Genomic DNA, 10,517 nt, shown 5'->3' with positions numbered 1-10,517 from the left:
AATAAAAAGTGGTCAAAATCCCTCTAAAACCAGCCTGCAAACCAACTATGACCAGGCTGTAAGACCAGCTAATATATGCCATTTTTAATCATTTATATAATTTAAAAATGTTTAATATGTACATACTATATAGGCTAGTATAAATGATAACTTGTTTTTTATTTGGCAGGAATTATTTGTAATTGCTGAAAAAAAGACTACAAGTAATGTATTATTCAAGACAAATGTATTATAATGGTGTTACATGATTGACAGACCATTAAGTAACACATAGCCTATTTGCTGTGGAACAGTTGAGATGACAATGGCTTGTTTCGAGTGTATGAAATACATAATTCATTGTAAGGTGGATTTATTGGCTGTGCATTTCACAAGTTTTGAATATGTCTTTGGATCCAGTCGACGAACTTGGCCACTCTTGTGTAAACTCCGGGAAAGTTGGGTCTGCCACAGCCGGAACCCCAGCTCACAACACCTGTCAGAAACCAGCGGCCGCCTGAGTGGGCTTGACAGGACAGAGGACCACCTGAGTCTCCCTGAAATCAAAAATTGGTTATGTAAAAATCCAAAGAGACAGCTCACTTTCATCACAGAGAAAGGCTAGTCCTTTAATAATGCTCTGAAATGAGACACTAAGCTTATGTTCGGTTCATAAAGCAGGAACCAGTCCAACGGTTGTTATCTTCCCTCACCCGGCAGGCATCCTGCTCTCCTGAGGGCACACCAGCACACAGCATGCGGGGTGATACAGCGCCATAGCTTCTCTTGCATTCACTCTGGCTTATAATGCTAACTTCTGCCTTCTGCAATACAGTGGGTAGAATCTTATCTGTATAAACAGAGGGAAAAAATATATTTCTATGCCATATATTGTAAAAAAAACAAACAAAAAAAGACACTAAGAGACATATAAACAAGAAACCGACTCTCTTTCTAGTTTGAGTACTGTTTAAAAGTTGGGGTTCTGTAAGTGGTTTTTATTTATTTTTATATATTTTTAAAAAATTAATACATTTATTCAGCAAGGACAAATCAAAACAGAGTAAAGCCTTTTAGAATTTTACAAAAATTCTAAATGCAAACAAGTGCGTTTGAACTTTATACTCATCAAAAATATATATAATAGTTTTCACAAAAATATTAAGTTGGACAGCTGTTATGAAAACATTGACAATAAGTCTCGTGAGCAACAAATCAGCATATTAGAATGATTTCTGAAGGATCATGTGACACTGAAGACTGGAGTAATTGCTGAAAATTTGTCTTTATCATCTCAGGAATAAATTACAAATTAAAATATATATATATAAAAATATATATATATATATATATATATATATATATATATATATATATATTTTTTTTTTTAAATGGTAATAATTCTTCACAATATTACTGTACTTTTGATCAGATAAATTCAGCCTTGGTAAGCATAAGAAACTACTTTCAAAAACATAAAATAATCTTACTGACCCCAAAACATAAAATGTTACTGTTCCATCATTTGTCAGTGTTTTTTAGCTCTTTACCCTGCTCAGAACGGTAGCCCCAGCCGGTGACCCAACAGCGGTGTCCCTCAGTGAATGTCTGTGAAGGGGCTGGCAGACAGATAGGCTGGATATATTTTTCCAAACTGCTGGGCCAGGCCTTCTTCAACTGCACAAGGGCGATGTCATAGTCAAAATTTCTCGCATTGTAGTATTCATGCACAATGAATCGACGGATCTCGGCCACATGCTTGGCACTGCCCTGGTTTAGCATGCCTAGATGAGCCATCCACATACGTGGATCTGCCAACCTGAAAGCGTCAAAAATCACACATGCTCAAACTGAATTATGTCCAGCTCATTGCTGCTAACAAAAAAGGTATTAAACATTGATATTCAGTAATTTATACTGTAGATCTCTCACCTTTCTTTGCTGAAACAGTGCGCTGCTGAAAGGAGCCACTCATCGGATAGGACAGATGCTCCGCAGTACATCTGACCAGAAAAATGCATGCTGACCTGCCATGGCCACTCCCCCTCCAGCGCATTGATCCCGCCCACAATACGCTGCTGTGTGGCGGCACTGTCAGAAACACGCTTTGAAGGGGTGGGATTGCCACAGGCTGCAAATTATATTGAAACATCAGACACAAGAAGATTATGTAATTTGCATTGTGTGGACAATGAATGTTGAATATTTACGATGTGTGGGGGGAACATTGCGGCACACCACACAGTTTAGGAGCAAAATGGTTAAATCTAGGATTTTTTTGTCCTCATGTTTGTGGTCTTATAAGATTTAAAAAATCTTTCAGTGTTTACCCAGCATAACTCAAACGTACCATGTTCAATCTGCACCGAACTTCATATTTTTTGACCAAAGTCCTGGCTTGAAGACATCTACATGCCAATATTCAGTTAAGGTGCGGTCACACTAACCTTTGAACGTGCGAAATTATTTCGGATGCCGCTGCGAATATGGGCGGGAGCAAGATATAACGGTTTCCCCTCAGTTATCACAACATGGATTAATCTGTGCTTGTACTGTCTTTTGCGACGGTGTCGAAAGCGTCTTATTATATTGTACTCTCTGTCTCTCTCTCTCTCTATAAATATATACACACTTAACAATAAAAAATTATAGAACATGTCCTCATTCAAATGTACCATCTGTTCCTGTTTCCATTGACACTGCGAACCATGCGGCTTCTTTTTATTATCTTTTAAATATGTATTAACGTTATATAAAATACGATGCTGCGCTACGGCTAAAATTGGCACTTCCTTCATTTTTTTATTTCTGTACAGAGAGGTCACGCAGTATCGATCATCTACTGGTCACACGACTTCACGTGATGCGAATTCGCAGGTCAGAGTTCACCAAACTTGAACTTTCGAACGCAGCGAAATGCGCATGAGCCTGCGTTTCCGGTCTGACGCATTCGCATGTGTATGAATGGAAGTCAATGGAACAAAAAGTGCAGTGTGACCGCCCCTTTATAGTCATAGTGGCACCAGCTGGCAGCAGGAAGTTTGGCACAAATAAAAGACATATTCCTCCTATATTTACCACTTAAAATGCAAATTGCGAGGGCCCCTTAACGCTTTAATTTTGATTGCAATTCAGATGATTTTGCGTGTTTTTTATTTTCTGATTTTTTTCTGTACATTTTCTTGTGTTTAGTTTTATAATTAATTTGGATTATTTTAAATCTTGAAATTTGAAGTTACCATACTGTTAATTGTTTAGCTCATACGAGATTTTAATAATAATAGTGGAATTCAAGAATATGACTGCAATTCCCTAAAACAGACATGAATGGTGTTTAAACTATGAAAAATCAGTTCTGTCTCTTTATAGATCTACAAACCAATTTGATGAGTAACACAATGTTTACAGATGTTACCATAGTAAAACTCACCACAGTCCTTCTCATCACTGCGGTCATAGCAGTCATGTAAGCCGTCACATTTAGCGTTTTTCTTAAGAATGCAGGCTCCATTGCCACATTGGTAACTGACTCCAGAACAGCTAGTCTCTGCAGAGCCAACACATTAATCACTGTACATACAATTAACACATCTCAAAGTGGGACTTTTTAAATAGTTCTCACATTACCCTGAGTACAGTTGATCTCATCTTTACCACTGGAACAGTCCGTCTCTCCATTACAGATGTATAATGGGTGCAAAGGGGATAAACCTCCACAGATTTTAGGAGGTTTCGCTGTTGAATAAAGATAACTGCTAATAAAATGGTGAATTTTGACAAAATTTGGATAGTTTTACCATTGTAGAACTACTGGGTTTACGTGATTTGGTGGTTAAACCTACAACAAAACATCTCATCGCTTTCATCCTGACAGTCATCCAGTCCATCACAGCGCCTGAACTTTTCCACGCACAGACCCGTGGAGCACAGGAAGTGACCCTCTGGACATGCTTGAAAAAAACAACAACAAAAAAACAAGTCAAGAGTTAGAACATTCGGTGCCATGAGTCATTTTAGTGACTCATAACATATTATTCCTCTGCTCGTAAGTGAGAATGTACTACTGATGAAAAATGACAATTGAAATTGTTCTGCATTTCCTCTGTTTTGGCAGCATTGTTCTTACGTTGGCTGGTGTTGTAGCTGCTGTAAGTGGCATTGAAGGACTGGTCAGCACTTCGTGAGCTGCAGCGGAAAACCACTTCAGGGTTTTGCGCAGGAATACGGAAGACGGTTGAATAGTCAATGTAATTTCCACAGTATCTGTAAATCAGTTGCATTTATTTCTATACCAGCATAAAATGTTTAGAATCAGTCTATAACCTGATAAATAGGATTTACTATCAACATTAAAGGAACATATCGCCAAATGCAACATCTGTCACTATTTACCCACCATAATGTTGTTTCCAAATCTGTTTGACCATCTTCTGTGGCAAAACATTTGGGTTGTATGGAACATTTTTATGGGTCTTTTTTGGTGTTTGCCCAGTGTAAACTATTGTTGTATGGAAAAGAGATGTTTAAAAGATATTTTTTTTTGCTTTCACAGTAAAAAGTAAAATGGGTGAGTAAATAATGATAATAAGCAATAGGCAGTGTGAATGTGTGTGTGAACTATTCTAAAAAATATATGGTATAACTACATAAATGAAATGTACTTTAACAAAAAAAAAATCTAAAGATTATTTCCTCGGAAATATCACTTACATAATCTCATTGATTTTCCACCAGCCGTGTTCACAGTTTTGCAAGTCTTTTAGTTTTAGCATGTAGTTCTGGAACCTGAGAGCCACACCAAGAGCACCGCTGGGCATCTGACACATAAACACCCATTTGTCACATGGATGCTGTGGATAATATTGCTGCACATTAAAAAAAGCTTTTGATTGGGTGCAGTACCTGAAACATCCAGGTGCAGGAGCACTGACGGGGCAACAGGCTGGGGAAGAACGGACTGGTTATTACTCCAGCATCACCTGGGCCAGCGGGTAATGCTATCGTATTCATACACTCTGTGTATGGGAAAGATGAGAGGGCCTCAGGATCACAATCAGCCATACAATCATACAGATACTTTAGTCAAGGGACTCACGCTCTTCCATGAGAGCCTGGAAGTGTCCTCGGAAGATCTTATTGCCTTGGGTGAGTCTGAAGGAGAGCAGCATGACATTGGAGGTGGAGACCAATGAGATCGGGGCTGAAACTGATTCACAAACCCTTTAAAAAGAATGCATCAAATGAAACTGATCATCTCAGTGTTTTTTGTCAATTAATTTGTCCTCCTGTTTTTCTGTTCTGGAGCATTTGAATGTGTTGCAAAACATCTAAATGAAGATGTTCCGGAATGACTTCCCCTAAAATCCACAAAAAAAAAATCTTAAAAGGTATATATCCATAGGCATATAATGATAAAGCATTCTACTCTACCTGTACAGAATCATGCCTCTCATGGGAAGCAGAGAGTCATACACGGTGAGGGCATCATAGACGCAGTCACTAGGGTCAATGCGAAAGCTCTTCACAGTGAGACGGATGACAGAGCCTGGAGCACTTGTCAGTTTGATGTAGCAGCTCAAGCCTCCCCATGAAGAGAACACATTGAGGGGAATACTCACGTCAGGGACCCCTGCGTACAGCTTATCCACACACTGAGAGCCTGGACACACAGAGAGATGATAAAAGCACCCATCATACACAGCACTGCAATAACACAGTACAAGGTTCTGTTAATAAAAATAGACATTCACAAAGGCTTTGCTTGATATTGATTTAGAAGTTAAGAATACAAATTTTAATTTCTAAACATTCAAATAATTAAATTAAATTAAATTAAATTATTACATCTATTTAACTTTATATATAAATTTTTTTTTTTTTAAATAAAAAATAAATTTCGACATCCAAGATGCCATTTTAAAGACTTGGATAAATTAGCATTCTAAAAATTAAATGACATATAATTTAAAAAAATATATGTACATGAACCATGTACGATTTTTTTTGTTTTTGTTTCGATACGTTTCTTCAGTAAAAAAGGACTCATAAAATTGAGTTACAGTTTAGAACATTTACACTGTTACAAAATATTTCAAATAAATTCTGTTCATCAAATATAACTGCTTTTAACACAATAGGCTTCTATCAAAAACTATACTGATTTATATATACAAATATACTGACCGACTCCTAACTTCAACGGTAGTGTACGTTCCATTTTTTTTTATTCAAACTGCCATTTTGCATTCTTTCTGCTACCTTAAATGCAAATCCAAGTCAAGTTCTGGAATAAACTAGAATTTAAAAAGCACTTCTGAATTGTGCACAACCTAGGTTTGTCATGTTTATGTATTTATCAGTTGTGACTGACTCACCCACAGCTGTTGATGAGTAATCTGAGCGCAAAGCAACTGAGAAAACAAGGATAAAGAAACTGAAAATTTAAATATTTTTTAAAGCTAAAATTATGGGAATATATGCACAAAATATAACCATGTAAATAAGGGTTACCATTAACAAGAATGGAGTCGATGTCCACAGGAAGGCCCTGCAGGAAGCCCACTGAAGAGCGGTTCTGCAGACTCATGTGCACAGAGTCTTTGAGGATGGCACTCACACAGTCCTCACACACTGATGGAGTCTTCAGATGCGGCACCACGAAGATCATCCAGAAATGCACCAGTACACCACCTTGATTGTTATTACTGTAGACGCGAGGTCAGAGATTATAGCATCATTTACTGAAATAATATTTAAACATTATTACTGAAAATAAATAGTGACTTCATGTTTACTTTAAAAGTGAACTTCCAAATGAAAAATGTCAAAATAGCAAATCAAGTAGTGCATTCTTTCAATGGATACTTTACTGGAAATATAATCTAGCAGAGTAATACTGGAGTGACTGTACCTCAGATCAGAGATGACGGTTTGTTTGTAGAGTCTGGACACTGAAGATGTTCGGTATACGCTGGTTATCTTTTTGGATTCAAATATTAAGGTGAGGGTTTTAATGATTTTTAAAGCCATTTATTCTTATGATATATTAATGCGGTGTCACTCACCACATGTTGAATGCGGTTTGCCATGGACACAAACTCACTGGAGTCAGCGTGCCGGTACTCTGGTATAAACTCCACGTTGGCAACACGGAACATACCAGCAAAATACACACCACTGTTGCTCTCTCTCCGGACTACAAAACATAGTGCGCATTTCGGTTAAATGACGGTTAAACTGTGGATATTATTTTGAATACCCTAGTGAAAATACACTTTTAAACAGAGTGCTTATTGCAGGAAAACAATACTTTAAACCAAATTTTATTTGTTTGAAAAATGATCAGAAAAATGTACGGACAACAAGCAATGCTAAATTAAAATACCGTATTTTCCGCACTTTTTTTCATAGTTTGGCTGGTCCTGCGACTTATAGTAATGTGCGACTTATTTATCAAAATTAATTTGACATGATCCGAAAGAAATGAACCAAGAGAAAACATTACCGCTCGCGGCTATAGACGGTAATGTTTTCTCTTGGTTCCTGGTTCTAAATAAATGCGTCTCATAGTCCAGTGCAACTTATGTTTATGACGATATGTTTTTTTCCTCGTCATGACTTTTTTTTTGGACTGACACGACTTATACTCAGGTGCGACTTATAGTCCGAAAAATACGGTATGCTTTAATGTTATTTCTACTGAAACTTCCATGTCATGTATATGATGGATGGTAATGATGAATTTGAAATGAATACATTTAAAATATATATTAACTTTAAATGCTTATCAGTAATGATACATATTATTATAATTATTAAAATAATCAACAGTTAAAATTATAATTACGTCAACATTAAAATAAGCGTACTTATTTAATACATGACATATAATTATTAATACATAATGACTGGAAACATGCTTTATAAATTAAAACCCTTATTTTGACATCCTTACAAAGCACACTTTTTAAAAACGGTTTTAAGTAACAGTCATGAAAGTTTCTTTAAGAACACTTAAGTGGCCTTCTACTTCTTAAATATGATATTATCAAGTAGTTTAGTTTAAAATATAAACTTACAAACGTTGAAGCACACTACAAGTGCACATTCAGCACAATTAAGCACACTTCTTTTTCACAAGGGTATGAACACTATATTTGTGTTTGTGTTTAGCTTACATATAAAAACCCACAGAAGCGACCACATTATCACCACAATGACAAACACCACCACTGTGATGAGAATGGCCAGATTCTGTAGATCCAGTATCGGATTTTTCTTCTTTATCTTTTTTGCTCTTCTCCTGCGTCTGTTGTATCTTCTGCATAGTTTATTAAGAGTTGCGTCCACCGTAGCCACTTCCACGGACACATCAGCTACCTGAAACCACAGGTATGTATCACATTCTGATCTGAGGTAACACTGGCACAAAAAAAGCCATCTGCTGTTAATGGAGAACCAACAGTGTGATGATCTGGATTATGGTGATTTGCATGAGTATTGTTATAACTCTCTGATAGTTTTATTACACAACGAAAGAGTCATGAAGATATCAAACATTACGCCGCCAAAGCACTGTTGACATTTCAGGACTCAACGTCTTTCACTTTTCTTGAGTAAGACATCTATGTTGATGTATTTTTAAGGGTTCAAAAGAAAAATAAGGGGGAAATTAGTGGCTTCAGTTTTCGGATATAGGGTGTGTGCTGTGGCCTTATCACAAACAGATATTATTGCAATGAGTGGTTAGAGTTACATGGTAAAGTCACTCAGTAATTCTGAGAGAGATCCAACTGGGTTACAAAATCCACCTCACTCTGAGCTCACAATGACCTAAAGGCAACTGCTTCAGTCATTTCCCAAACAAAAAATAAAATAAAACCAATTTCTGCAATCTCTATGCAGCCTGATAGATGCATTTAGGCCAGGGTTTTCTGGAATACAATATGAACATTTCATGTCTAAACTACACTAGTCTATATTTTAAGTGGATAATGATTAACTTTATGACCTTTCCTGACCTGACCTTTCATAAAACTTGTCCTAAAACCTAAATCCAAAATGCGTTTTTGCCTTAGGACAACTATGATTAACTTTTTTGATAAACTTCAAATGTTTACTACCATATTTTCATTATTTTATGGGGTCATCCTTTTTTTAAACAATCAAATTATCCCATATTCAAATTTAAAGTTCAAATGTAAAGGTTTTTTTGCATGGTAACACCAGGGTATTTTTAGGCTAAATTTAATTAGAGATGAACAAACATTTCTGAAGGGTCAGTTAGAGTGTAACAAAAGGACAAGAGTCTACAGTCTGCACTGGTCAGTTGTGTTTTGAGACCATCACCATGAGTGTTGCATTCGTTGTGGTTGTCCAGTCATACATTATTTACGCGATGTCATCCCATCTCGTTCGCTGTATTTAATTTACAATGAGATAACGTGGGTTAAAAGTCTTTCCAATACTTGATATTTTTCAGACAACCGCAAAATGTGTTTTATTTGACATCAAGTAAATTTCACGTTTGCCTCCCTAAATTTTAAATGTTAAATGACTCAAAAATGTTAAGTTACATAGGGACCGTCTACGAAATATAGGCCAAACGATAAGGGCAGAAAAACGTGTAATGGCTCTGTCTCCCTTAATTAAGAAGAGAAAAGTTAAGATGTGCACAGATACAAACAAATATTTATGTTTCATACATTTTGGTGCTTTTCTTTGAGTACGTTTGTGTACACTTTAAATGACAGAGTCATTGAACATTTATCTAAGTCACTTTACATACGGTCCCTATCTTTCGCCTAGGAGGTATAGTGAGGAATATGTTATAAAATATATTATAATGATATGAGAGGATAACGTTAGATAAACTAACTTGTATGCAATTATTTATTCTAATAAGCAAATAATTTTTTAAAGTCTAACAAATATCAAACTTTATAGCCGACGTCTCTAAATTTATAATTTCAGCAGAGATCAAATGCTTTACCCCTCACAGAAAGTATCACGGTATCTGCAGTTTACGATAAAATAACGTAGATACGGTTACTTTTATTATACTGAAAATATAATAATAATTAAAAAAAAATCAATGTGAAATCCAAAAACATGATACAATATTTATACTTTTCTTCTTTAGGCTATTTGAAGAATATCCCACACTATTCTATATTGTTTTTTGGCATTAATAACATAAACTAAAGAGACTCGTGTTATTTTGTCGGAAGCTATGGTTATCATAGTGATTTTGAAGGGGTCCAGCAGCATGAATTACTCACACTTGTGGTGTCTTCTTGGGCCGCATCATCATCGCTCCCCCGCGCGCTTTCTTCTCGCGCGGTCTCCATGGCGTACAGTCATTCATTTGGACCAGCAATCTTAAAAGTTCGGATCCAGTCCGGCATTGTTAAAACAGTTTTCCCCAAAATACCCGTCTGCACTCTCAAGGTGAACGCGAGCAGCGGAATGAAGGCGAACAACACGAGGCTCTTCGGTTCCACCTGACAGTGTAACTGTATCCAGGCAGTTGTGCACAC

At 36.5% G+C, this 10,517-nt stretch overlaps 1 protein-coding gene across 1 annotated transcript; it reads right to left on the bottom strand.

Annotated features, from left to right (window-relative positions):
• Positions 1–264: 264 nt before the first annotated feature.
• On the bottom strand, positions 265–10,472 carry tmprss7 (transmembrane serine protease 7). Its single transcript, XM_052596369.1, has 18 exons — positions 10,260–10,472; positions 8,157–8,358; positions 7,044–7,174; positions 6,890–6,957; positions 6,490–6,683; positions 6,354–6,389; positions 5,410–5,638; positions 5,075–5,199; positions 4,882–4,994; positions 4,690–4,796; positions 4,106–4,242; positions 3,822–3,929; positions 3,607–3,714; positions 3,410–3,526; positions 1,912–2,110; positions 1,530–1,798; positions 693–829; positions 265–536 (listed from the first exon to the last, which is right to left on the bottom strand). Exons 1-18 carry the CDS (start codon positions 10,326–10,328, stop codon positions 369–371), a joined length of 2,517 nt encoding a protein of 838 aa, XP_052452329.1. The 5' UTR covers positions 10,329–10,472; the 3' UTR covers positions 265–368.
• Positions 10,473–10,517: the final 45 nt, after the last annotated feature.

The sequence above is a fragment of the Carassius gibelio genome, chromosome B24 (genome assembly GCF_023724105.1).
Source record: "Carassius gibelio isolate Cgi1373 ecotype wild population from Czech Republic chromosome B24, carGib1.2-hapl.c, whole genome shotgun sequence".
NCBI classification, from domain to species: domain Eukaryota; kingdom Metazoa; phylum Chordata; class Actinopteri; order Cypriniformes; family Cyprinidae; genus Carassius; species Carassius gibelio.
Note: the sequence above shows the minus strand (reverse complement) of the source record. Positions and strands in the feature narration are given on the sequence as shown.

What these genes read in the sequence shown, in the direction of transcription:
- tmprss7 (XM_052596369.1), bottom strand. Translation starts at nt 10,328, where the DNA reads ATGGAGACCGCGCGAGAAGAAAGCGCGCGGGGGAGCGATGATGATGCG. An exon ending in TTACTCATCAACAGCTGTGG is followed by an intron (nt 5,639 to 6,353) that starts GTGAGTCAGTCA and finishes CTGTGTGTCCAG; the next exon opens with GCTCTCAGTGTGTGGATAAG. An exon ending in TGAGATCAACTGTACTCAGG is followed by an intron (nt 3,527 to 3,606) that starts GTAATGTGAGAA and finishes TTGGCTCTGCAG; the next exon opens with AGACTAGCTGTTCTGGAGTC.